The sequence below is a fragment of the Ceratotherium simum genome, chromosome 13 (genome assembly GCF_057802395.1).
Source record: "Ceratotherium simum simum isolate JZ-2026a chromosome 13, ASM5780239v1, whole genome shotgun sequence".
NCBI lineage: Eukaryota > Metazoa > Chordata > Mammalia > Perissodactyla > Rhinocerotidae > Ceratotherium > Ceratotherium simum.
The window spans coordinates 33183945-33210731 of NC_141912.1; the positions used below are offsets into that span (position 1 = coordinate 33183945).

The following is a 26787-nucleotide window of genomic DNA, read 5'->3' on the forward strand; positions in this document are numbered from 1 at the left end:
TTATTGGCCGCGGCACCTAGACTGCATCATAGGGGCGGGGCCTATTTTAAAGAGCCAGGCTGGGGGGAAAAAAATGGGCATCGGGTTGTCATGGAGGGAATAAAAGTCCCAGACTTTTTGAGAAAAGAAAACATAATTTTTAATAAAATCTTTTTACTACAAAATCGGGATCTGGAAGGCGGATGAGGCTATGAGGCTGTACAGGCAGGGTGCAGCTTTGGCTCAGGGCTGCATCTCTCACTTCTTCCTCTTCTTGTCCCTCGCGGGCGCCTCGTTCTTCTTGCCCAGAATCTTCAGAAGGGACTTGGACATGTAATAGGGCCGGTCCAGGGAGCCGTCGTTCCGCTCCAGATCCTCCACTGAGCCGCAACATAGACCCGTTAGAGCGGACCCTTGGGGGGCCACAAGCACTCCCCGGGAAAATCTGGGACTAAGAGACAGGCTGCCTGGTTTCCAGGCTGCACCACCACCGGCTGTTTTTTTCAAGCAGGTTTTGTAATCTACTGGGCAGGTTATATAATCTCAGTTTCCTCATCTGTAAAGTGGGGTCAATAATACTATACTTCATAGTGTAATAAGGATTAACGGAAAAAATGCATGTCAATCCGTTAGCGCAGAGTCTGAATTTATACAGTAGGTTTAGAAAATCCCCACTCACTGCAGCCACCTGCTGGGAAGTCTCTTGTGGCTAACTTCTACCCCAGATTTTCTAGGGGAAGTTACCCGAGGCCTCTGCCCTGGGATGCTCTTTCTTGGGAGAACCTCCCGGCCTGGGAGCTCCTTCCTCCTTTCTTCCCCAAACCCCTGGCCTGAGGATGCCAGAAGAGGCTCCCTTTGGCTCTGGTTCCTTTAACTCACAAAGTCGCTGTTTCTGGAAACACCGAGTTTTCGAAAAAGCCTGAACAGTCTGGTACCTTGAAGTTGGGGGAGGAGGTGGGGAGTGTCACTCACAGAAACAGAGGAAGAGCGTGTCTACACACATGCCAAAAACGCTGAAGAAGCCGCTGGCGATGACATAGGCCCCTACGATGGAGGTCTGGAAGACACGAGGCCTGTTAGGGTTCCTTTGGGGAGTTGAGGGGTGAGGCAGAGTAGGGGGAGTCACTCACCATGATGGGCAGCCAGTAATAGTTGAGTTGGGGGTTCTCAAAGTCTTTACCCAGCCCCTGGATGCGACCGGTGAAAAAAAAGAAGGACAGGACTCCTGTGGAAGAGGTCTGGAGGTCAGTGTGGAAGAGGTCTGGAGGTCAGTGTCACTTCCCAGAGGTTATCTCTTCAGCCACCCAGCACCCCTGCGCTCTGTCCCTGTAACTCCCAGCCCTGGTCCTTACCAACACCTCCAACCACCAGCAGCTTCCCGAAGAACAGCAGCAGATCTGTGACTTTGTCCAGGACCACCACCCTGTACGGGGAGTTGGGGTAGGTTGGGGGTGACAGGCCTGGCAGGGCTGGGAGCAGAGCTGGCTATATAATTTGCCAGTACAGATGCAAAATGAAAACTGTTCACATTTCAAGATGGAGGCAGCAGAGCATTAAACCAAGCTTGAGGCCCTTCTAAGCACAGCATGCCCATGAAGCCGGGTTGGGTGGGAAATCATGGGGGTGAGAGACAGCCTGACCTGACAATGTTCCGCATGAGCAACATGAAGGCGTTTTTGGCTGAGACACAGAAATTCTTCCCATAGACGGCGATCTAGGTGAAGCAGAAGGGTCAGAGTTACCCGTGGAGAGCTCACCTGGGCCAAGGGGCCCTGGAGCAAGTGGTTGCTCACACAGTGGGGCTCACCATGATGTATGCATTGCGGTTCAGGAACTTGATGAACTTTTCCAGACACCAGAGGCAGCACTTGAAGCAGCACATGATGCAGCGCGTCACAGGGTTCTGGGCTCCTGGGGGTGAGGGGGCTCATGTTTGGACACTAGCCCCTGACATCCCCGCCCAGAGGATCCAGCTGCTCAGCCTGGCCTTCCCCAGCCCCCGAACTCAGCTCACCTCTCAGTTTGTGGTCAATGTACTCAAAGATGACCCGAACTATCTGCACAATGGTCAGGATGAGGGCTCCGAAGGCCAGCGACCCGGTGTGGTAACTTCAGAGGGGTTAGGTAGTCAGAGGCAGCCCCAGTACCTCCGGGACTCCCAGGCTCACAATTCCCAGCCCTCTGTCCCGGGCTTACCGGATTGTGCGGATAAAGGCAGCGCTCAGAGGAAAGGTGGGGATGTCCTGGGGCTTATGGAAGGCCCAGTAGAAGGAGGCAAAGGCCCCAGCCATGACACACTGGCCCAGGGCCAGTACCCAGTTGAGGGTCCAGAATAGCCCCAGGACCCCGTAGATTTGCAAGTTGAAGAGAGAACGTTGTGCCACGCCTTTGGACAAGTAGCTCTGGAAGACGCATGTCAGCCCTGGGCAGGAGGAGTTCACGGGCTGGTCCTGCAGGGGACAGAATAGGTTTAGGCACAGCCTTCAGACCTCATTGTAGAGCCTTGGCCCATTTCCAGCCAGCTCCTGCCACTCCCAGAGTAGAAAGGGAGGGAAGTAGCAGCCTCCCCGGGTTGGGGAGCTGGTTCCTTCCAGGAGTTCCATGTCCAGGTTCAAACTGGGTTCAGTTTGCCTATTGTGTGAGCATAATTAGCTTCCTTCAGTCTCCGGATGGGCACAAGAGCTCCAAGCCTCGATGGTGCAAGGGCACTGTGACCAACGCCTAGCTCTGCCTGGCACTCAGTCAGCAATCCCCTCCAGAGCAGCCTCTGCAACTTCAACCAAAACGTTTTCCAGCAAAACTGAACAGACTGGGCATTAGATGGTATTAAGGAATTATTAACTTTGTTGAGTGTGGTAATGGTACAGTGGTTATGTTTTTGAAAACATCCTGGGCCGGCCCGGTGGCGTGAGCAGTTAAGTGCACGTGTTCCGCTGCGGCGGCCCGAGGTTCCCCGGTTCGGATCCTGGGCACGCACTGATGCACTGCTTGCCAAGCCATGCTGTGGCAGCGTCCCATATAAAGTGGAGGAAGATAGACACAGATGTTAGCCCAGGGCCAGTCTTCCTCAGCAAAAAAAGAGGAGGATTGGCAGATGTTAGCACAGAGCTGATCTCCCCACAAAAAAAAAAAGAAGAAGAAAACATCTTGTTGAGATCCATCCTGATGTATTTACAGGTGAAATGGCACAATGTCCAGAATTTGCCTTAAAAAACTCCAGAAAAAAAATTTGCAGCTGGGGCGGTGCACAGGGAGATAGATGAAACAAGAATAGCAGAAGTTGGAGGTTGTGGAATCCGAGTGTAGGGATTCTCTACATTTGTGTGAGTTTGAAAATTTCCGTAATAAAAAATAAAAAATGCAGAAATAAAAAACAACCCTTTCTAGAAATGTGACCAAAACCTTGATAATTGCTGAAACGGAGTACATGTTTGAAATTTTATGATGAGGAAACCAACCACTTTCCGCTTTGCATGTAATTGTGGGCTTGTGTCAGTCTCCACTGCGAGACCCTGAGCAAGTTCAAAGAAAGAACCAGGTGATCTGGGGCTTTGCATACCCAGTGCCTGCCTCTGGTGTCTGGAAAAGTTTACTCATGGCAGGTCCTGCACAAATCTGAAGGAGCCTCCCGCTTCTTTTTTAGAGTGGGGCTAATGCCTGTGGGCACCGCCCATGGTCCCAGCTCAGATGAGGTGGCCACTTGAAAGCTTTGAGGACAGTAAATGCCCACAGTCCAGTGCCACTCCCTGGGAGCCTCAGGGGGAGAGTTTTGGGTAGCAGCTTCTCTCCCAGGCCCCCCAGGGAGTCCCACTTGCCCGTTGCCTACGGCACTGTGTTCCAAGGAGGAAGACCAACTGTATAATCAGATCTTATCAGAAGCCAGGCATTGTACTAAGCACTTTTTGTGCCCAATGTCATTTAATCTTCTTAGTCACTCTGAGGGACAGGTATTATGATTATCTCCATTGTACAGATAAGTGGACTGAGATCGGGCTGGTGAAGTGGTTAATGGTCCACCTAGCAGAGGAATGTTCTGAGGAGGGGTGAAGTTCTGGTATCTAGCTTCCCCAGGGCCTGGCCCTGTGCCTCCTCTTCCAGCCTAAGTTTCCTTCCCTGCATAATGGTGGCTCAGCGGGGGGAGTACTAGATCTGTAGTCAGCAGACTGGCTCCCTTTCTGGCTCTGCTGGGGGCCTGTTGTGTGACATTGAATGAGCCCCTTGCCCTCTCTGGTCTTCAGTCACCTCTGCATAATGAGGCATTTGGACCAGTAGGCACCTAAGGTCCCCTCGGCCATTTTGGTGCCCCCTTGATGTCCACCCCAAATGCCCTCACCATGGGGTCACATGATTCATTAACTAGCACGCTCTCACAGCCGGGTGCACTGACGTTGGGCGCCCAGAGGACATACTGAGGTTGCCCGGATGTGGCCAGGTAGCCAGAGGGGAGTCAAGGAAAGCATGGTCATATGGGGGTCTCTACAGGTCCCCCCCCGCAGGGACCTCTTCCCAGGGTCTTGTGCAGGTTGTTCCCTGCACAAAGGGGAGTTCAGCCTGGGCTCACTCTTTCAACTCTGCCCAGGTGCAGGACCGTGCCTGCCTGGAGGAAGCAGCACCTTCTTCCAACTGCACTGAAGCACTGTGTGTGGGCGAGTACCGCCTTGTCTCCCCTCCACCCCCCACGGACTCCAGGAGGGCCCGGCTGTGTGGGCAAAGGATACAGAGCAGTCATGGCCCAGTAGGCGATGCAGATGAGCAGGAGGACAAAGGTGACCAGCGGGTAAAACATGGTGGACATCATCTGTCCCACGGCCCTGCAGGGAGATGGAAGCCGTCCACTGGCATGGCCCTGGCCCCCGGCCCCCATGCTTCCTCTCACAGGGCTGACCTGGCAAGGGCCCCACCTCTGCCCTTGCCAGGGGCTGCTCCATCCCCCCAGGCTGAGCACATAGTAGGTGCTCACTGAATGAACCGAATTGAATAAAGCAGGCTCAAGGGACCCTTAGAGGAAACTAGAGTCACAGAGAAGCCACCTGGGGCAGCTTCAGGGAGAGTAAGGCAAGAGAATCCTCGGAGTGTAGTCTCTTGACCCGTCTGGCAAGTGGGTCCTGGTTGGGAGCAAGCTGCTGCTTCTCCTCCCTGCCTGGGTTCCTGCCACCGCACCCAGCAACCACTGCCACTATGCCCAACCCTTATAGAGGGCCATGTCATGTTCTAGGCACTTCAAAGACACTAACTCACTTAATCCTCTTGATAACCCTGCAAGGTAGGAACTATTATGGCCCCCATTTTACAGATGGGTAAATTGAGGCTCAGAAAGGCTAAGTCACACAGCAGTGTTAACCACTGCGCTTGTCTTCCCCTCTCCAGGGCTCCCTGCCATCTTCCCAGCACCTCCATGCCTGGCCCACATCCCTGCCCTCAGCCCCATCTCCATCCCAGGCAGGCCCTGACTTGCTGGCCTCCGTCAGGAGGGCGATGGCGATGCGAATCCGCTGCCGCAGGAAGATGAGCATCAGCAGCAGGATGCCTTCAAGCACAGCCAGCACGATCACTGAGGGTGGACAGGGAGCAAAGGGGCCTGGGTCAGGGCCAGGGCTGGGCATGGCCCAGGGCAGCCCTTGGGCAGCTGGTGATTTGGAGGTGGGCAGAGCACTCACATGCCGCCAGCCAGGTCTCCTGAACGCTGCGGTAGGCGCTGAGGTTGGTGGTGAAGCCCAGCTGGTTGATGGAGGCACCCTCGTCCCGCAGCACTCGGTACTCCTTCCAGCAGTGGTAGATGCCATAGGCCAGCACGCCCAGCACCCCCAGGATCAGCACTAGCACCAGGGGCCCGGCCACCAGGCGCAGAAGCAGGATAAACAGTAGGCTCAGGACCAGAGCCACACCTAGGCCACTGCAGGCAGGGTGAGGTAGATAAGGGTCACTCCTGGCTCTTAAGTCTTTCCCCTTTCAGAGGCCCCCAAATGCTTTCCTCACATCCCCAATACCCCCAGATTAGACCCCCTTTCTCTCATAAATCCTGTTGGGTTTGGGGTCCATTCAGAGCTCTGGCTCCTCCTCCCCTGTCCAAAGTCTCTGTTTCAGACAGTGGGCTAGGGCATAGAGGATCAGGGAGGGGAAAAGAGAAGAATGAGAGACCAGAGGAATCTGGTGACTCACACAAGAATCCAATACCAGGAGTGGGCAAAGTCTTCAAAGATCTTAATACTGATGTCACGGGCATTGATCTTGTCAAGAAGACCACTGTTGGGGAGAGACTGAGTCAGATGGGGCTGTGGGTGGGAAGGGGTGCAGGACAGAGGTGTGGAGGCAGGGGGATGCTCACCTGATCCCCTCGGAGACGGAAGTGTTGCTGATCCCTGAGAGTTCGGGCAGAGTACTATTGGGCCATGGAAAACAACGCCCCAGAGCTGGAGGGAGAGAACAGAGTCCTGGATGGGAGGGCCAGAACTTTGCCTTGAAAGTCTCTGGCCCCCACCCCAGGCCATAGTGCCCTTAGGAGAGGGAAGAGAGATGGGCTCTGCCCCTCTCAGAGGGCTGCTCTTTATTCCGAATGGGAGCTCATGCCCCACGGAGCCCCGTCCACACTTCCTTTGCTGTCTCGTAATACCCCCTCCCCCTCTCCCTGCCACTGCCTGGGTTCAGCCTCTCCTCTACTCTGGCCTGACTCTTACAATGCCTCCACCCTAACCTTGCCACCCATCAATCCCCCCTCTGCCCGAGTGCCAGGGAGACCATGGCTCAGCACAGACCTCATCATTCCATGGCTCTAGAATGAGTGAGCCATGGCTCACTCTGCTGCTCAGATGCCTCCAGAGGCTCTGTCCTGGAGAGTTCCCATGCTCATGGCCAGGCTTCACAGCCCAGCCCGCTGAGCCCAGCCCCTTTGCCCTCACCTCTGTACCTTGGCTCTTGCTGCATCTCTCTCTGAGTACTCTGCCTCCTCCAGAAATCCCATCCACTACTCTCTGTTCAGCTCTACCTCCACCTCACCTCCTCCAGGAAGCCTCTCACCCCATCCCATCTCCTGTGGCTCCTATTATGTGCCTACAGAGTGATTTATCACCACCCTCATGACAACTTTGCCAGGCAGGTTTGCTTTGGCATTTACTTTCTAAAGATGAGGAGACAAGGCTCAGAGAGGTTGAATAATTGTCCTGAGACCACACAGCTGGAAAGTACTGGAATTTAAATCCAGATCTGTCTGACTTTGGAGCATTCATTTGAGATACTTCCTATTGTACTTATGTAGAGAACTGGATATCTTTTCTCATGCTATAATTAAAGATTTTTTTTCTATTAAAAAATGACATTTAGGGGCCGGCTCGGTGGCATAGTGGCTAAGTGCATGCGCTCCACTTCAGAGGCCTGGAGTTTGCAGATTCAGATCCTGGGCACGCACCGATGCACTGCTTGTCAAGCCATGCTGTGGTGGTGTCCCATATAAAGTAAGGGAGGAAGATGGGCACGGATGTTAGCCCAGGGCCAATCTTCCTCGGCAAAAAGAGGAAGATCGGCATCGGATGCCAGCTCAGGGCTGATCTTCCTCACATACACACACACACATACAAAATGACATTTACTCTCGGAAAGAAGAGCATATGGAAAAAAAAAGTCCACTGCGACCCACCACCCGGCCACATTCACTTATAAAATTTGGATGAACATCCTTCCAGTCTGTTTCCTGTGCGCATATGTAAATGTGTGTGTGTAGATTCACCCATGGATATTTTCATGGGATTCTCACGCAGCCTCTTTGTGAACATCTCTGATCTCTCCTAGAATGTAGCTCAAACAGGGAGCAGTTTTCATCTTCCCTGCGTCTATCCCCAGTGCCTGGCACAAAGTAGAGGCTCAGTCAACCCTGATGCTCTGACTGCAGGGTCATGCAGCAGAGAGACAAATGAAGACCTGATGCTAATTCCAATTTTGCTGCAGATCAGCTGTGTGGCTTTACTCTCTCTGGGCCTGGTTTCCTCATTTGAGCAATCAATACAGGACTAGATGATGCCTGAGGAAGGAATGTGGCTTCTCACCTGGAGTGGAAGGGAGGAGGAAACTGGGGCAGAGCTCCTCTGTCAGGCTTTCATGCACTATCTGGGGGGTGGGGGGAGGACAGACAGACACACAGACACAGAGCAGGATGAAGGAGTGAGCCCCCTCACCACCGCCACCACCATCACTAAAGTCATCTACCCAACTGCTTGATGACAGTGATGACTTTAGGGGCAGCGCTCACCATATCCGAAGGCACCCCTGGCAGACAAAAGTTTCTATCTGCAGTGTAGAAGACCTCCCCGACTGTCTGTGAGAGCTGGTTTACTTGCACGGTCCATGCAGCCTCTGGGCAGGAGGACACACACACCTGGGGGCAGAGAGCATGCTGAGGGGCTGGTACCCAGACACTGGGGGAGGTCTGGGCAGAGGCAGGTCCCAGGCTCTGACCTGGGGTGTGGGGCATTGCAGGCCGTTCATAGAGACTGTAATGATGTTGGTGGCCAGGATGCAGTTGAAGATGTTGAAGTACAGGAGATACGGTTTATCTCTGTAAGAGAAGAGGAAGCATGTGCATCAGGGCCTGGTCAGGCGTTGGGGGAGAGGAGGGACTGCCAGGGCCACGTGTTAAGAGTACAGTGGGCCCAGTGTGGCGCAGACACACATCACCCAGCTCCTGGCCGCAGGAAGCTCAGGGCAGCTGGGGAGGTACCAGAGACACTCGAAAGATTTCCCAGAGTAATTCAGCATTGCAACTGCTAACAAATGGTTAAGAGCTTGAACTCTGGAACCAAGTTACCACCCAGATTTATGACCTTGAGCAAGTCACTAATGAGCACAGTCTCATTTCATCACGTGCAAAATAATAATACCTACCTCATAGGATTTAAGTGAGTTTGTATGTGTAATAAGTACACGGCCTGTCCGGAATGTAGTAAACACCGTATAAATGTTAGAGGTTTTGTTATTTGTTCAACGTTTCCTGCATGTGGGGACTGATAGCATCGCTTCTGGGATCATCCTTCCGAGCACCTTGCCCAAGGCCACACAATCAGAATTTACTCAGCTCAGCTGGGGATTCAAACGCCAATCTGTAAACTCTAAAACCCACACACTTAACCGTGACTCTACACTGCCTCCCAGTTCTGGGGTCTCAGAAGCCGACTGCCCAGCAACGATGATTCTCAATGTGGCCTGGAGTGGTGAGATTTAGGGAGGCTGAGGGGAGTGGGAACAACAGGGAAAGGGTCTGGAGCTTGAGTACTGGGGGGTCCCCTGCCTTCCCCACCTCCCCTCCCTCCTGCCCCCTCTTCCTGCCTTCATACTCACTTGTTCACCCCTATCCCGCAGTACGCCCCGGTAGAGTTCCTGGGGTAGAGGACTTGCCGGGGGTCTCCATACACCCAGGCTGGAGACAGAGACACATAGAGATGAGTTAGCAGAGGGGGAGGGCAGGGACTTCAGAGGAGCAGCCGTGGGTATTGTTCCTCCCTCGGTTATTGCCCCCGGCTGCCGCCCCAGCTCTGCGCAGCTGGAAACTCACCCACGAGCCCCACCGCGATGTAACCGAGAATGAAGACAAAGAAGAGGACACAGCAGATGATATCTGTGCAGCCCCTGGGAGAGAAACGGGGGAAGCCTTTGGAGAGGGGGTGCGGGGGGCATGGTCTGGAGGAGTTGTGGGTTGGAGAGCTGGGGAATGCTGAAGAGTGGGGGCAACGGTAGGTTTTATATTTTTATTTTTTTTGTGAGGAAGATCAGCCCTGAGCTAACATCTATGCCAATCCTCCTCTTTTTGTGGAGGAAGACTGGCCCTGCCGGCCCGTGGCTTAGCGGTTAAGTGCACGCGTTCCACTGCTGGCAGCCCGGGGTTTGGATCCCGGGCGTGCACCGACGCACTGCTTCTCCGGCCATGCTGAGGCCGCGTCCCACATACAGCAGCTAGAAGAATGTGCAGCTATGACATACAACTATCTACTGGGGCTTTGGGGGGAAAAAATAAATAAATAAAAAATTATAAAAAAAAAAAAAGAAGACTGGCCCTGGGCCGACATCTGTGCCTATCTTCCTCCACTTTATATGGGACGCTGCCACAGCACAGCCTGACAAGCAGTGCGTCAGTGCGCGTCCTGGATCCGAACTCGGGCCGCCAGCAGCGGAGCACGCTCACAAAACTACTATGACACGGGGCCCAGCCCCGGTTTTATTTTTTTAAGAAAATCTTTTTCCAGGTGGTAAACTTTCTTCTGAAGTATAACAGAAAAGTACACAACTCTTAAGTGCTCAGCTGGATGCATTTCCCCAAAGGGCTCATGCCGGTGTGGCCAGCTCCCAGGTCAAGAGACAGAACATCACCAGCGTCCCGGAAGCCCCCGTGTGCCCCCTCCATACATGACAATCTCTCCACTCTCCTGGGGCAGGAGTTTTCTTTTTCACAAGCTTCTTACCAATATTTCAGCAAATACAAAGCTAAACCAAGACATACACCTGCTCGCAGCAGCGCAGTGCCTAGAACTCACCTGTTCTTGATAGGGCCTCGAAAGGAGGGGTCATATTTGACTGGTTTCCCTGAGGGACATGGAGAGGAATGTGGAAAGTGAGGCACCGAGAGGAGTCCTTTCCCTCTTTCCTGTCCCTCCCAAGTCCTTCTCTGCCCCAAGGTCCTCCCTGACCCTCAAGATCCTCCTCGGCCCTCAGGAGTTGGAGGGAGACAGACAGGCAGGGCTGGCAGGGGAGGATTTGGAGAGCTGGAGAGGTAGGATCAAGGCCTGGTCAACAGCTGGAATGCTCACCGTGAACTCCACCCTGGGGCCTTGGAGGGAGGCGAAAGGGGAGGCTTTAGGGGTCATTTCTGACTCACAACTCAAGGCTGTCAGCAGGGAAATAGCCCTCGCCTCCTGCCCCCACCCTGGCCCATTTCTCCTGAGTCTCCCTCCAGCTGGGATATGGGACATATCCAGCCATCCATCTCAGCCATCTCAGTGGCCCTCATGTCCCCATCCTTGTCCCTCTCCCCTTCCTGTACCCTGCCCAGGGTGGGCACAGATCCAGAGCCCCTCAGGGAGGTCACAGCCCCTCCCCACATCTGCCCCAGGCCCTACCTCCACCCTCTGGCCTGAGGCCATGGGGAACGAAATTGGAGCCAAAGGCATCAACCCTTGTGGGGCCTGGGGAGGAAGGGGCCCCCCTGTAGACCTCCACCCGAAGGGACCTCAGTTCCCAGGCCACTGGCAGTCTCTGGGCGAGCAGTAAGAGTGACACCTGAGCCCTCTGGTTGAGATTGTGGCCATGTCCTGTTCCGGGTCCTCCCTGAGTACACACAGGGAGTAGGTGGGGCCAGGCAGCCAGGGTCCGTGTGGGCACTGAGGAGGGAGGGTGGAGGGCTGGGCAAGAGTGTGGCAGGGGTGGGGTCCTTTCTCCCCAGGTGCTCTGGACTCTGTTCCTCCATGGCTCTTGGACATGAGATCAATGATTGACCCAAAGCTGTTCCAGGAAGTCTCCTGGGAAGTCCTCACTGCTACTTCCCTTAGACCCCTTTGGGGCCCAAGCTTTGCGTCTGGGAGGCCTCTCGCTTGGGGTTCCCTACCCTCCAGACCAGGAGCTCAGACCCCCAAGCCCCAAGCGACCTCTGCAGGCAGACCCCTAGCCCTTATTGCTTACAGGGATCCCAGAGGTTCATCCCCATTCCCTCTTCCCTCAGGCTACCACCCCTAATCCTTGGGATCCCTGGGACGGGCCCCCAGTCCTTGTTCCTCACAGAGATTCTGGAGACAGGCTCCCTGTTCCTTCTCCCCTCAGGCCTTACTCTTCACAGGGACACCAGAAGGCCCCTGCCCCTATTCCTCAAGGTACCCGAAGACAGGCTCCCACTCCTAACAGAGACCCCAGAGGCAGGCCCCAACCCCATCTCCACAAAGACCTACAGCCCCAACTCCTCACAGGGACCCCCTGCCACTGCTCAGAGACCCCGGCAGGCAGTACCTTTTCCCCCTCAGAGACCCAGAATCCAGGCTGAAACTCCTCCTCCTCAGGAGGAGGAACTCCAGCTGTTCCTCCTGAAAGGGGCTCAGACCCCAGCTTCACCCGTCGAAGGCAGGCTCCGCAGAACATGACACTCCCAGCCCCTGAGACTCAGCCCCCTGCTCAGGATCCTGACCCTGCCTCCTTCCATTCAGGCTTTGCTTCCCTGGGCCCTGCCCTGAGGGACTCAGAGTCCAGGCCTAAATCCCCTTCTTCCTAGGAACTCCAGCCCCAACTCTTCATGGAGACCCCAGCTTCACTCCTCAAGGGCTCTCCAGCAACAAACTCCAGCCCCTGAACCCCGTCTTCCTCCCAGGACCCTGTCTCTGCCTCCTTCCATCAGCTCCTTTCCAGGGCCCTCCCCTCAGGGACTCAGGACTCCCCTTAGCTCCTTTTCCTGGGGCCAGCCCCAGCCACCCTTCCCTGATGTGGGCCAAGGCAGGCGTCCCCTCCCTCCACACGGTCTGGGGCCTCCACCCCAGCCTCTGCCCCCAGCCTCACCATAGGCCTCGTTCTCGTCCCCGTCCTGCTTTCCCCCCATGGCTCAGTCTCCGGAGTGATTGGAGCCTTGGAGACCTGGCGACTCACCTGCCGCCCGCTCCGCCCCGCCACACGTCACAGCCCCACCTCCGCCTGTGGTCCCCGACACACTCTAGTTCCTCCTTCTCAACTCAGTGCCAGAGGGCGGGAACGCCGAGCGTGGGACAGGGGCTCAAGGCTGCTTGCTGCAGGCCTATGGACCATGGCCTGGAGGACTTTACTCGCTCTAAGAAAATCCTTCATAGTTTTGCAAACAACCTCAACTATGGTACACTTACAGCTACGCCCTCCCGCCAATGATTAAGTGTCGAGATTTGCCTTTTACCCCTTGACTAGGTCCTGCTCACAGTGGTCCCCCTACAAAACAACCCTCCCCTCCCACTGGGTGGCTGTCCGCACCAGCCACACCTGTCCAGCCTGCTTCCCAGCCACTCTGCCCCTTGGACACACATTCCCTCTGGGTGTGTGTGCTTCCTCCCCAACTCCCCCCCCAAAACCATCACCCAGTTATTACCAAACCCAACATTTATTGAGAACAAAGGAAACCAGTTGGTATAGAGACCCATTTCAATTCATCAATCTTCAGCAATGGGGAACAGGGGGCTGGCCAGCCCTGAAATCACCATCACAGGGAGGAACCAGCTTTGGGAGAGAGGCTGTCAGACCTCCAGGGCCTGGCTGGGGTCTCTGGCCGAGGAATGTGTGAAGGGGTAGGGGGAGAAGAGATGGCAGCACCCCCAGGTGTGGACAGTGAGCAGCAAGTGGCAGAAGTGGCTGCTGAGCTGGTGGCCATCCAGGGGTGGGGAGGGAAGGGTGTGGTCCGCTCTCAGGGGTTGACAGGGGGCAGGGAGCTGAGCTCAGGCAGCAGCTCAGGGTGGGGGTCCAGGCGGGCCAGGCGGCTCTGCTCCAGGGCAATGGCCTCGGCTGAGTGCTTGCACTTCTCAGAGCCACACTGGCAGGTGAAATATTTGCTTTTGATGTCCCAGAAGCGGTCGCCATAGTCAAACCTGTCAGAGGAACACAAGGGGCTTGTGGGACCCAGACCCAGCTGCCCAGGCCCACCCCAAAGCACCCACCCCCACTCTTCTCCCAACAGGCTCTAAGCCCTCGTATGTTCTATGGACCTGCAGCACCAGCACTGCTCGGGAACTTGTCAGAAATCCAGTCTTGAGCCCCATCCCAAATCTACGGCATCAATTTCTCTGGGAGGATTAGGACTCTGTTTACACCACCGTCTGGAAAGCTCTGCTCTAATCCAGGCCTGGAAATCAGGTGCTCTTCAGCCTTCAGCTACTGGTCCCGGGCTTGCTGCATCTCCCATACCCCTGGTCTCACCCCAGGACGCCTCACCCCAGGACGCCTCACCCCAGCTCCTCCCCAGTCCGGATGTCTCGGGAACTGAAGAAGGCAATACGTGGAAATCGCAGGTCTTGGTGCAGCATGAAGACCCGGACGGGGATGATGTTGGGGTCACACAGGTGGTTGATGAAGCGGCTGATGTTGCCATAGTAACGAGCATCAATGCAGTACACCTCTCCATCCTGAGGGGAGGGCGTCACTCTTCACATCTGCCAACATCCTGCTTGCCTGGCCAACCTCCCCACCCACTGACCACCCAGTCCCTCTCTGCCAGGTTTCCATCTGCTGACTGGGAATAGGGGGATGGAGGGGCCTCCTGCTCACCTTGTTGTCCAAGTCGAAGAGATAAGAATCATCCTCTCTCACATCGGCCTCAGCATCAGAGATCAGCTCCCCGACATATCTGGGGGGCAGGAAGAGGTGGTTGTTAAGATGACCAGGCCGTCTCTCCTCACAACCCCAAGGAATCCTCTTCCACTCTTCGTCAGCTGCCCCAGTCAGCGTCCGTGAATGTCACAGATCAACACGGCTGAGGCTGGGCTGGGCGACCAGGACATAGTGGGCCCGGAGGACAGAGGCATCATCTGGGGGAGGGGGGCAGGAGAAGGGTGGCTCCCCTCCAGAGGGGGGTCAGGAGGAGGAACATGGGGACATACGCATGTGAGGGGACAACACAGGACACACTCCTGCCAGTTGGGGTCCCCACTGGACAGCTGGAGAGGCAGTGGTAGGAAAGGTAAAGGGAAGGGCTTGAGCTATGCCAGGGGAAGCAGCGGGCAAGCACGGACATGCCAAGACTCTGGGGTTAAGGGGTTAGTATCTGCAGCCAGTTGGCTTGGGTGGGGAAATCCGGTCAGGTTTAGACACTGGGAGGTTTGTGAACTAGGAATCACCCAGCAGGTGATGGCGATGCTGGGCTGAAGGACAGGAGAGGGGGCAGGGCTGCAGGAAGGGACGGAGCCATAGGAGCTGTGAAGAACTCCAGGAAAGAGCCAAGAATGAGGACCTCACATTCGGAAAGCAGAGGGAGAGGAGCTGGAGGAGAGGAAGAATGGATGCGTCGGAGGTGAGGACAGTGTCATGGGAGCCAGAGCTAACGGGGGTGGCAGAAGCCAAGAGAATGAGGACCAAGATACTCAGGTTGGGGTCGGGGGGCAGCATCAGCCGAAGGGTAAGGAGGGCAGAGGCAGAGTTGGGCAGGAATGAGCAGTGAGTGGATGGTGGGGAAACGGGCCCAGGAAGAAGGGGCCACTTGTCTGGGAAGTTGGGAGATGACATGACAGAGAAAATGGATGGTCCCTTACATACACAAAGGAGGCTGAGGGCTTGTTTTTTTAAAGGCCAAAGGAGACCGAGATTAAGTTTGAAGGCCCTGGGGTAGGAGCCAGGGGGAGGTTACAGATGCTGGTCAGAGAAAGAACTGACGGAGAGGGATGAGGCCCCTGAGGAGGTGGACAGAAAGGCACCCGTTATCACCTCCATTTTGACAAGAAAAATGAGGCTCAAAGAGGTTAAATAACTTAGCCAAGGACACCCAGCGGCAGAGCAGGGCTCAGACCTAGGTCTGTCTCCAAAACTGGTGCTTACCCCAGCTGGAAGGGCAGGGAAGAGGGTGTATGAGGCTGGGAAATATACCGAGGGGGAGGGGAGGAGGGAAGATACAGGCAGTGGTGACACCCCCCAGTCTGGGCAGAGTAGAGGCAGGTGTGGTCCTTGGCTGTGGGGAGGGGAGTCGGGAGGCTGGCCGGAGAGGGGGCAGCGAGAAGAGGTGGGACCTGTCAGGGACCAGGCCAGAGAGGGAGGCTTGGGAGTCAGCAGTGGCCATGCACCCATCCTCTCACCCGCAGGAGCCAAGGGACCCCCTACTCACTCGCAGATGAAGGTCCCCTGGGGGATGGTCTGCAGGGCACGGACCCCCCAGCCCATCTTCGCTGTTCGGTAGAGCTGCAGTCGCACCCTGGGGGTGGGAGAGAGGGTGATGTTGGGTGGAGGGACCTGGAAGCGCCCCACGGAAGGGGAGAAAGGGGGGTGAGGAGGGGTGAGGGCGGGGCCTCACTTGATGCCGCTCTGTACTACGCGGTTCTTGCAGTTCCTCCAGCAGGAGCACGCCTGGTTACACTCGAAAATCAGTGGGGGCTCGATCTTGTTAAATTCCTGCAGCAGCCGCCCGTCCTGGGGTTGAGGGGGGAGGACAGTGTGGTGTCCACCTCAGCTGTCCAGGACTTCCAAGACTCCAGAGAAAGGGAGGATGGGCTGGGGGAGGCCACAGATGCTCCGAGTTTGGCCAACAGGAAGTACACAACCATCCCCTTGATTTGCATGTACCTGGGCCAGGCCCATGTCTGTCCGGGAATCCCAGGTCCTGCCCTGCCCTGTCTGCCACTTCCCCCCACAGGGCAGGAGGTGAGGGACAAGGTCCCAGGGAGTTGGCGTTCTTTAGAGGCCAACTTCTCCGAGGGAGTGGCCAGGGCAAGGGCACACACCTTATCATACCAGCAGCGGATGCTGAGCTGGCCGCACAGGCAGTTGGAGCTGGAGCAGTCGTCCACACACGTGCAGTGCTGGGGGGGAGTCAGACATCAGCTCAACCCCCCGAACCGGCCTTGGCCCCTCAGCTCCTGGTGCTCCCTGCCCCCCAGCTGCTGTCCTTTCTCTAGGGTCCGTTTTACGACAGCAGGTGGTGATGGTCCCGGGTGAAGGAGAATCAAGATGTTGCTGACGGGGGTGTCCCCAGGGCTACCATGAACCCACATGACACCTTCATGTGTTCTAGGAAAAGGACCCCTTCCCCAGGTGGACCCAAGCCCACACCAGAGCTCCCTTTCAGCCCCTTCCCCTGCCAGCTGCCCTTGTTGGCCCACAACTTGCCCAACTGTACTGGGCAGCTCTGGGCATCCCTCTGGGAGGACCCAGCCCCCCGCTCACCTGCAGGTGGGTGATGTTGCGGTCGATGTTCATGGTGGACGTCTCGCAGTTCTCCGAGATGTACTTGTAATCCTCGGGGCAGGGCTCCCCGTCCACACCATTGACACAGGGAATGGGCACATTCTCGTAGCCCCGAGCCACATCCCTGGAGGAAGGGAGACGGGGCTGGGGGGCTAGAGCATGGGGCGAGCGGCTACCCTGGGTGCAAGAAGAGGGCTGGGAGGTTCCTGAGGTCTGGGGAGGGGGCTGCAGGAGGGAAGGGGTGGTTCTGGGGGTACATCAGGGTGTGGGGAGTTAAGGTTGCCAGATAAAACGCAGGATATTCAGTTAAATTTGGATATCAGACAAATGAGAAAAAATTTTTTAGCATAGATATGTCCCAAATACTGCATGGGACACTCTTACACTAAAAAAGCATGCACTGCTCATCTGAGATTCTAATTTAACTAGCTGTTCTCTATTTTTATTTGCTGTATCTGGCGGCCCTAGTCAGGGTGTAGCCAGACGTGGTTCTGGGGACTCAGTGGGGCATAGGAAGGTCTGGGGGACATTCTGAGGGTTCAGTGGGGCCTGGGGAGGGGTGGGAGGTGGTCTGGGTGCAGAGAGGTCCGGGGCTCACCGGCAGATGATCCTCTCAGTGCGGATGGCCCGATTTCCCACCCCGAGCCGAAGCTTGCGGTTGAGCTGGAGTGCAAACCACACATCGGAGCGCTCAGGAGTCAGGTCCCATGCTGTGTCCCCCTCCTTGTTCCGCAGTTCAGGGTTCGCCCCACGTGACAGGAACAACCTGGGAGGGGACAGGAAGCCCGTGGGGTCTGGGGCTGCGAGAGGCGGTGGAGGGGTGTTGGGGTGTGGGGTGGGTGGGTGGCTCACAGCACGCAGTCGTGGTAGCTCTCTCGGGCTGCGATGTGCAGGGGTGTGTCCCCGTGGTAGTTGACAGCATGAAGGTCGCAGCGGGCGTTCAGGAGGACCTCCGCGATGGCAGCACTGCCGGTGAAGGAGGCCCAGTGCAGGCAGATGTTTTCCTCCTGTGGAGGCAGGAGGGGGAGGGATGGGCCCAGGCTCCACCTTGCCCAGGGCCCTGGGGCCGTCTCTACACCCCCCACCCCAACCGAACTCGCACTCACGTTGTCTGTGAGGGTGACGTCGGCGCCCCGTGTCAGCAGCATGCGGATCACCTCGATGTGCTTGTGCTCTGCAGCCCAGATGATGGGTGTCCATCCCCCACTGTCCTGTGGGTGCAGAAGGAGGGAGGAGGATGTGGGGCAGCCCTTGCTCTGCCCCAGGGCACCCCAGCAGCCGGCCTTGCTCACCAAAGTAGCATGTGGTCCACAGCACGCGCCCTGGAGCGGGAGCCCCAGCTCTACCACTCTCGCTGCGGGACCTCAGGCAAGTGACCTAACATGGCTAGATCTCAGTTTCCTCATCTATAAGACGGGACTGATAGAGTCTATCGCTCAAGGCTGTGGAGTAATTTTTCTCTTTCTAAAAAATACTTATTTCCCAAGTCTGCCTACTCAACAGTCCTAGAAGCAGTGACCCAATAGCAACAAATATCCCTAAGCACACAGATCGTAATCTCTAAAAAATTTTTCTTTTTTTTTTTTTGTGAGGAAGACTAGCCCTGAGCTAATATCTGTTGTCAGTCCTTCTCTTTTTGCTGAGGAAGATTGGCCCTGGACTAATTATCCGTCCCCATCTTCCTCTACTTTATATGTGGGACGCCACCACAGTATGGCTTGATAAGTGGGGTGTAGGTCTGCGCCCAGGATCCAAACCCACGAACCCCAGGCCACTGAAGCGGAGTGCGCGAACTTAACTGCTATGCCACTGGGCCAGCCCCAAATTTTTCCTATTTAAAGGAACCAGAGTTTCTTAGAGAAACAGTAGATTCTGAGTCTGGGGCAGGAAATGTGCTGAAAGGTAAGTTTGCTCTCAAAGGCTACTGGGTCCTATCAGAAGCCACAGGAACCTACTTCTAGGGGGTCCTCCTGGACAAAGGATGGACTGAGCTAAAGATGGAGAAGAATGACAGTAAGAGACTAAAACACATCCAACATATGAAAAACTAAGTTAATAAAGAATCTCATTAGACCGTTCCAGAGACTAAGGCTGCAACTCATTATTCGGAAAACTGATAAAGAGAAAGAAGCAAGAAAGAGAAAAAAGAGTGAAGAGAAATACAATAAAGAGGGAAAAAAGACGGCAACAGATTGGAGCAGTGTGAGAGGCAGGGGAAGGGTCAGAGATCAGCCAAGGAGAAAGGGGGCCCAATGCCTGAGGCTAAGCCAAGGCCCTGGGGCTGGGCTGGGCGGGCAGCCGGGGCCGCTGACCTGGGCGTTGACGTCCACCTGTCCTGTGCTGAGCAGCAGGCTGACCATCTCCAAGTTCCCAATTTTGGCTGCATGGTGGAGACAGGTGGAGCCGTCTTCTTCCTGGGGGGGATGTGGGCAGATGAGTCCTCTGACTGGCGCACCTCTAACCGGGTCCCTGACCCCAGGCCCTGGCCTGCCGGCAGCCGCACCTTGCTGTAGACACAGCCGCCACGCTGCACCATGTAGCGTGCTACCTCCAGGTGGTTGTTCACCACGGCCTCCATCAGCGGCGTCCGCTGCTGCTTGTCCACTGCATTGATGTTGGCTCCAGCCTGCGACCAGGGGGCATGTAGGCTGGCACCAGGGAGGGGGTGGGCAGGGGAAGGGTCCCAGGGCCTGGTCAATGAGGCAGAGGGCCGGGCCTGTGCTGACCTGCAGCAGCACGTGGCAGATCTCCACGGAGCCCTTCTGGGCGGCTGCGTGCAGAGGCGTGCGCTTGCTCTGCTGGTCGCTCTGGAAGTTGGGGTCCAGGTTGTCCACTGCGGGGAGAGCCCGCCACACCGGGAGAGGGAGGGACAGTGGTAAGCGAGCTAGGGGGCAGGTGGCACCTCCTCCACGAAGGCTTCTCAGAGCCCCAACCTGGGTTAGGGCACCTCCTGGGCCTTCTCTGTGTTGCCTCCACCGTGGCACTTATCAGAGTAAGGAGTGAAGAGCACCAGCCCTGCCTGGGATCAAACTGGTCCTGCCCCTTAGTACCGCTGCTACGCCACTAGGCAAGGTGGTTAGCCTCTCTGGGCCTCCGCTGGAAAGGCTGAAGTGAGTGAACGTGTATAAGCACTCAGAACAGTACCCAGAGCCTATGTGCTCATCATCAACAGTCCCCATCATTCCGGGTTATCTGTGTCTGTGTCCCCCACCACACTAAGTCCTTCGGGGAAAGGACAACGTCCTTCACTGCTGCACTCCTGGCCCCCAGCCCAGGGCCTGGTATACCATGGGTGCTCAATCAAGGTCTGCTGAACGAATGAGCGGAACACTCACACAGCATCAGGATCACCTTCTGCAGCTCCCCCTGCTTCACTGACAGGTACAACTGCCGGGGGTGGAAACGGAGTTTCTTCCGCCTGCCACGGGGAGGGTGGGGGAGGCCGTGGGTTCCTCAGATTCAAGCATCAGCCTCAACATCAGCATCACATCCACCGTTCCAGCCCCAGCCCTAGTCACGTGCCTGAGAGCAACCCCCACTCACCTCTCTGACTCCTGGATGACCAGGGCCTTCTCCAGGGCCTCTCGGCCTGGCCCAGGTGGCAGCCCCACGGCTGAGAGGCAGCCCCCATTGGGCAGGGTCAGGGAGGGCCCTGAGCTGTCAATGGTGTCGGCCAGGGGGTCACAAGGTGGGCGCCGGGGCTCCCCATGCCCTCGCATTCGGGCACTGTGGGAGAAGATGCTGATGTCTAGGGGTGACGGGAACGGTGCAGGGAATAGAAGTACGGAAGGGGAAGGCCAGTACCTGGGCTGGGAAGTGTCCGCTCTTCCAGGGGCATCCTGTGCCAGGGGTGGTGGGGCAGGGGCTGCAGCGCCGGCTGGTGGGGTCACCCCGTCCCCTCGGGGGATGGTCACCTCCTGGGCCTCAGATGCGTCCTCCCCACAATGAGGACAGAAGACCATCCCATTCAACTGGGACACACAGGCCTTGTGGAAGCGGTGGGCCACACGGAAGTCGGGGTGGCACTCCAGGAAGGTGCCCTTGGGGCAGGGAAGTAACATGGTCAGGCTCTGGGAGCCCCTTCCCTTGTGGGGCACGCTGCCTGTCTGCCCCATGGCTCACTCACCGCCGTACAGAAGTAGCCGCAGCCCGGGCAGCAGTGGTGTTTAACCATGCGGGCGCGGTGGGTCTCACAGAGCACCATCAGTGCCACTCGGCTTGATGGCCTCATGGTCTCCCGCTTGAGGATTGCAGTGTTGCAGCCCGACAGCTGTGGGCAGTGAGGATGGGCGAGAAGAGAGGTGAGGCTGGGGCCTAGGGCTGGATCTCCCGGCACCTCCCCTACCAGCCCACAGGCCCACCTCTCCGTCCACACTCTCTGTGGCCATGCACTTGTGCCCCGCTCTCTCACTGATGCGGTCAATCTTGGGCGCCTCCATGCGGCAGCTGCAGAGGGGCAACTCCTCAAACCCACGCTCTGTCTCCAGTGAAGACGTGTCGTTGGATACCCCTTGGATGGAGGAAAAAGGGAGCTGAGGGAGGCCCTGCCCCTCACTCTCTGGGACCCCTAGTGGGGCTTCTTCACCTCCACCCTACCTTTCCCTCCATGCTCCAGAACCCCCAAAGCCTGGCCATGGACATCCCAGCGCCAGCGCGGTCTCCCTCCTCCCGGTTCCGTCCAGCCCTGAGGGCGCCCCCTAGTGGCTCCCTATCCCAGCAATTGGCAATTACCAGCGTGGTTGGGGGAGAGAGTCCCCTCGCTGGGCAGCTCCAGGGACCCCAGAGGGACCTCCATGTACTCACTGGGGCCTGAGGAGCCCACACCATTCACTCCTGACACAGAGACAGAGAGAGTGAGAGTGCGAGCTCACAGGTGCCTGGATGCGTGGGTACATGCGGGTGTGCATGCATGAGCGTGTAAGTACACGCTCTCTGGGGGCCGGGAGGGGGCTGTAGGAGGCGACCCAAAAGCAGCGGAGCCTCCTCACCTCGTGGCTCTTTGGCCCTTGGAGGCTCCCGCTTCCGTCGCTTCCGTGATGGCTTCACCCATGGGCTGTCCTTCCGCCATTTCTTCTTGGCTTTGCGCCGGCCACTGGAACCACTCTGGGGAGGAGGAAGAGAGTTCGAAAGCCTGGACCCCGGCCCACACCCCCTCCTCTGAGGACTCAGACCTCCGGCCCCACAGCCCCCGCTCCTTTGGGGATGCCAGCTTCCATCTCTTACCCTGTCTGACTGATTGCCTGACTCTTCATCTTCTTCTTCTTCTTCCTCTTCCTCCTCTTCCTCTTCTTCTTCCTCTTCTTCCTCTTCCTCTTCCTCCTCTTCCTCACTCAGTTGTTCAGCCAGAGCTTCAACCTCAGACTGGGAGAGAGGCAAAGTGGGGCTGGGGAAACAGCAACCCCCAGGCCACAGCTCTCTCCTGAGGGGAGCTTGGGAGAGAGGCAGAGCAGGACACACTCACCCCCTATGACTCAGACAGTGAGGGGGGATAAAGAAAACAACAACTGTTACTCAGGGATGACTCCCTGGTGGAGGTGAGTGTGGGCAGGAAAGGAGGGAAAGGGCCGGATAAAGAGAGGAGGTAAAGAATGTTAGAGAGTGGTGAAAAAGAAGGTGCTACAATTAGATGCAACAACGTGTATCAATCTTGCCAACATAATATTAAGCAGAGAAAAGTTCCAGAACCCAAAAGTATTGTATGATCTCTTTTTATCAAGTTCATAAATAGGCAAGAGTACCAATGGCTGCTAAAAGCATTAGATGAAAAGCTAATGAGGAACTTTATGATGAGGATCAGGCTGACATCACCCGAATCCACTGATCAACATCACTAATAAAAAGTCAGAAGTTCTATGCCTCCTGATATGATGCAATAGGAAGCACTCACGTCAGCTATCAAGTCGTCTTGCCAAAAAAAGGCAAAAAATAAAAGATAAAAAATAAATAAAATAAAAAAGCACCTGAAGCTAACCATGCTCTTAGATCTATCGCTTTTCAAGAAATATTGGGCAGAGAGGACTGCGTCAATCCCCACCCAACTGGCCAACTCCTAAACATGAGGAATTCTGGAAGACAGCGGACCTGGTTTCTTCAACAAATAAATGGCAAGAAAAAGATTTTTTAGAAGACGAGGGAACCTATACATCAACAGAGACCTAAGACAAATGTCAATCAAATCAGTGTATGGACCTCATTTGAACCTGGACAAACAAAAACCCATTTATAAAACAATTGAGGAAATGTGAAGACGGACTGCTAGTCAAGAGACGGTATGAAAGAATCACTGGCCAATTTTTTAGGTGTGAAAATAGTAATGCAGTGATGTTAAAAAACAGAAATAGGGGGCTGGCCCAGTGGTGTAGTGGTTAAATTTGTGCGCTCTGCTTCAGTGGCCTGGGGTTCGCGGGTTCAGATCCCAGGCACGGACCAACGCACGGCTTATCAAGCCATGCTGTGGCAGCGTCTCACATATAAAGTAGAGGAAGATGGGCAGATGTTAGCTCAGGGCCAATCTTCCTCACCAAAAAACAGAAATAGGCCTTATGTTTAGAGATACATATGGAAATATTTGTAGATAAAATGATATGATGCCTGAGATTTGCTCTGAAACAATCCAGTAGGTGTGTAGGTTGGGGAAGGAAGAGATAAGTCAAGATCAGCTGTGTTTTAATAATTGTGGGAGCTGGGTGATGGCCACCTGGGGCTCATTCCTCTATTCTTTTGTGTATATCTGCAAGTTTCCATAATAAAACGTTAAATGAAAGCAAGACAGGCAAGACTAAGCACTATATCACATAATCAAACATGTATGAGACAAAACCAAACAAAAAGCAAAAGAAGAAACAAATAACAAATAAACCATAAAATGGGGTGCTGAACCCAAAGTCCACGATGGTGGTCACCACTGTGGAGAGAGGTAAAGGGATGGAATGGGGTGGAACACACACTGGAAATAAGTTATAGACAGGATGCGGCAGTAAATTAGTGGCTGTTCAGAAGATAAGAAGGAAAGAGAGAAAAAGGGGGCAGGCAAGACTGGAGTGCAAGCCCTGGATGAGGTGAGGTGCTGGCCAGGAGGGCGGCCGCTCCCTCTCACCTTGCTGTCAGAGTCCACACGCTCATCCACAGAGTAGGAATCGTAGTAGAGGCTGAAGTCGTCACCTACTACTGTCTCCCACTCCTCCAGGGACCCGGGGTTCCCCTTCTCCAGGGTCACTTCTCCCGAACCCCGGGCAGAACCCAACTCCTCCGACTAGAAAAAGATAAAAAAATTGAAGCTGCCCCCCCCCCATCAACCTCCCATTTCTTGGAAGGGCAGCCCCCCAAGCGGAGAGGGCTTGTTCCCTGCCTCTCCTGGCTCACCAGGCCACCTCCTGAGTTCAGCTTCCTCCTCTTGGCCACATCTGGAAGGAGAGAGAGAAAGGCGTGAGGTCTGTGCTCTAACCTGTCAGGACAGGCCAGACCAAGCCTCAGGTGGGTGGGGGGTGGGACTGACCTGAGGTCACCTTCCCCAACGAGTGCACATCATCACTCATGCGGAAATGCTGCACTTCAGGGGGCCGCTTCTCAGGGACTAGGGGCTGGGGGCAAGAGGGAGCACATTTAAGGTCAGGGAGCCTTTAGCCTGGAGCCCCAAGTGGGGGTGGGGTGGTGAGCCACACCCTCAAAAATGCCCTCTGAAGCTCCAGTAACCAGAACATGAACTGCTGTATCCTGGGAGGAAGTGTGTCAAGCACATCCCATACCTAACACTCACTCACCTCTTCACACAGAAGCAAGCCCTTTCTCCCCATTTTACAGGTGAGAAAACAAAGGTTAAGGCCTTCACCAAAGCTACCCAAACCACACCCAGAACAAAATGATATCCAGAGCCCTAAGAACACTGTCATAAAGCTTCTGAGATTCTGGGGCCTTTGTCATTTTCCTCCTCTGTCATTTCTGTGGCCCTCATCTCCTTCCCTGTAGAGATTTATAGTAAAATCTTTAAAAATGGAGCAGGGGCAGCTTCAAAGAAGGGAGGAAAAGTTCCCTTGAGACTTGCTTTGAGGTAGAAAGGAAGAGTGGTTTAAAGTTTCTTTACATAGTCATTACCATAAGAGTAATTAAGGCATTAACTACATAATTAGCTCATTGACATTGCTCTCTTCTACTCCCCTCTCCCCAAGAATGTTAACTCCAGAAAGACAGGAATCTGTCTGTTCACAGATTAAGCCCCAGCCTAGAATTTGACACACAGTAGCTCCTTGGTAAATACATCAGGCTGTGAATAGATTAGAGACCGCTTAAAGCTAAATTGTAGAAAAGCCCACAAGGGGTTTACGGTTGATTACCCCTGTCTCTCCCACTCCCGGCAGCCCTCCCCCAATCCTCACCTGTCCGTTGCCTGGTTTGGACATGGTTTTCCTGGCTCGGTGGACCTTGGGCTGCCCCTCTGGGCTGGTTGTAGCCGGAGGGGGTTCAGGCCCTGCTGCTGCTGCCCCCTGGGCCCCCGGCATACTCAGCAGCCTCATAGCCAAACTCTGGACTGATGGGGGTGATTTTCCAGCCCCTGTCATTGACATCTTGGCCCGGCTGGGACAGGCACCCCCCTTGCTGGGAGAAGACGGGAAGGACTTTGTGGCATGGCCTGGAAAACAGACAGGGCAGGCAGGCAGAAGGCAAGATAAGAGGGAAGGCAGAGTCAGAGGATACCCCACCTCACCCCCTAGACTCCCCAGCCTCTCACCCAGCAGGATGCGGCCCCCATGGAGGTCCCCATCTCCCTCGAGATTTTCCGGTTCATCCCCAATAAGCGGTGTGGCCCCTACAGGAGTGTCAGCCCCCTCATCACCAACGGTCACGGTGACAGAGGCTGGGGATGACGGGCCAGTAGGCTCCAGGGAGTCGGGGTTGGCCTTGGGCAGGGTCTCCTCACTACGAGGGGTGTCCCCCACAGAGCCATGAACTGAAAGGGAAGAAAAAAGTTCAGGTTTAAGGGCTCAAGGAATCCTGTGTTGTGGGAGGTGAAGGTCCAACCGGGCAGTTTCTTCCAGAAACTCACCTCTGTCGCTGGCTCCCCTGGGCTCCTTCTCCAGCACCAGCGCCCCCATCTCAGCGGGGGCCTCCCCCTGGGAGGGGACACAAGGGATAGGAGGACTAGTCAGCCCAGTAGGAAGTTGGGGGGCCCAGGACGCCTGGGCCCTGGGAAGAGAGAGTAGGCTCCGGGGCCTACCTCTTCCTCTATGGGGGCCCCCCCTTCCGCGGCCTCGGCTGCCCGGAGGGGCCGCACGACCTCTCCCCCGGGCCCGCATCAACCCCCTCCCTCTCGGTAGACCCCGCATCTCAGGGGCCGAGAAGAGAGAAGGGGGAGGGGGCGGGGCCTCCGCGCCCCGGCCCCGCCCCCTCCTCCCGGCTGCACGCGCAGCTCCCCCTTTGTCCCCCAGGCCGCGGGGACCCCGGGCACCAACCCCTCCAGCGCCCGCTGCCCCCCAGCCCGGTGGACGGCCCCTCGTGCCCCTCGCGCGTGCTCCTGGGGCCCCGGCGCCCGCCACCCACTCGGGGGCAGCCGGAGGCTGCACGCGCGCCTCCGTGCCCACTCCCCCCACCTCCCACCCCCTGGTCCCCTCATCCGCCCCCAGTGCTGGCCCTCCGGATTGCTGCAAGTCCCGCCCGGGCCCCCCGGCCCCGTTGCACCCCCGGAGCATTGCACGGGCGCGCGCTTCCCCCGGGCGCGCGCGCGGGCATGCACCCGCCTCTCCCCCTCCCCTTCCGCACCTCGGCGGCCGCCGCCGCTGCAGCTCCCGCCGCCGCCGCCATCGCCGCTTGCGCGGGGGGCCGAGCCGGCGCGCGGCCGCCCCGGGTCACGTGGGCGGGAGAGGGCGGGCTAGGAGGAGCCTTAAAGGAGCCAGTACGTGCTTTCTGGCCTTTTTCCCCGAGAGCGGCCTTGGAGATGGCAGTGGCTGTCCTAGG

General features: G+C 56.3%; 2 protein-coding genes across 6 annotated transcripts; both read right to left on the reverse strand.

Moving 5' to 3' along the window:
• Positions 1-114: 114 nt before the first annotated feature.
• On the reverse strand, positions 115-12563 carry SLC44A4 (solute carrier family 44 member 4). Its single transcript, XM_087438373.1, has 21 exons — positions 12496-12563; positions 10494-10542; positions 9518-9591; positions 9304-9382; positions 8425-8524; positions 8219-8344; positions 8016-8076; positions 6305-6389; positions 6139-6222; positions 5637-5872; positions 5431-5530; positions 4698-4790; positions 4313-4415; positions 2176-2429; positions 1994-2088; positions 1787-1890; positions 1620-1693; positions 1332-1402; positions 1110-1204; positions 952-1036; positions 115-359 (listed from the first exon to the last, which is right to left on the reverse strand). The coding sequence occupies exons 1-21, from the start codon at positions 12533-12535 to the stop codon at positions 238-240; spliced, it is 2130 nt and encodes a 709-aa protein (XP_087294499.1). The 5' UTR covers positions 12536-12563; the 3' UTR covers positions 115-237.
• A 478-nt stretch (positions 12564-13041) lies between these two features.
• EHMT2 (euchromatic histone lysine methyltransferase 2) lies at positions 13042-26649 on the reverse strand. Of its 5 annotated transcripts, XM_004424335.3 has the most exons (28): positions 26593-26649; positions 25880-25946; positions 25565-25783; positions 25212-25465; positions 24335-24419; positions 24202-24242; positions 23936-24091; positions 22063-22200; positions 21828-21942; positions 21571-21672; positions 21201-21349; positions 20966-21109; positions 20644-20879; positions 20383-20565; positions 20175-20257; positions 19566-19672; positions 19343-19465; positions 19152-19253; positions 17946-18050; positions 17692-17846; positions 17438-17605; positions 16819-16963; positions 16377-16454; positions 15950-16065; positions 15764-15850; positions 14218-14296; positions 13900-14075; positions 13042-13541 (listed from the first exon to the last, which is right to left on the reverse strand). In XM_004424335.3, the coding sequence occupies exons 1-28, from the start codon at positions 26632-26634 to the stop codon at positions 13361-13363; spliced, it is 3636 nt and encodes a 1211-aa protein (XP_004424392.2). In that variant the 5' UTR covers positions 26635-26649; the 3' UTR covers positions 13042-13360. The 5 variants fall into 5 exon arrangements, with proteins under 5 accessions (XP_004424392.2, XP_004424394.1, XP_087294501.1 ...); XM_004424337.3 differs by lacking the exon at positions 21571-21672; XM_087438375.1 differs by lacking the exon at positions 26593-26649 and having other exon boundaries at positions 25880-26159.
• Between the last annotated feature and the right edge of the window lie 138 nt (positions 26650-26787).

Excerpts from the sequence above, each read along its gene's own strand:
- SLC44A4 (XM_087438373.1), bottom strand. The coding sequence starts at position 12,535 with ATGGGGGGAAAGCAGGACGGGGACGAGAACGAGGCCTATG. Across the intron at positions 10,543-12,495 it reads GGACGAGAACGAGGCCTATG|GGAAACCAGTCAAATATGAC; the intron begins GTGAGGCTGGGG and ends CATGTCCCTCAG. Across the intron at positions 4,791-5,430 it reads CTCCTGACGGAGGCCAGCAA|GGCCGTGGGACAGATGATGT; the intron begins GTCAGGGCCTGC and ends ATCTCCCTGCAG.
- EHMT2 (XM_087438374.1), bottom strand. The coding sequence starts at position 26,159 with ATGCGGGGTCTACCGAGAGGGAGGGGGTTGATGCGGGCCCGGGGGAGA. Across the intron at positions 20,566-20,643 it reads GCGGACACTTCCCAGCCCAG|TGCCCGAATGCGAGGGCATG; the intron begins GTACTGGCCTTC and ends CTTCTCCCACAG. Across the intron at positions 20,258-20,382 it reads GTCATCCAGGAGTCAGAGAG|GCGGAAGAAACTCCGTTTCC; the intron begins GTGAGTGGGGGT and ends TCCCCGTGGCAG.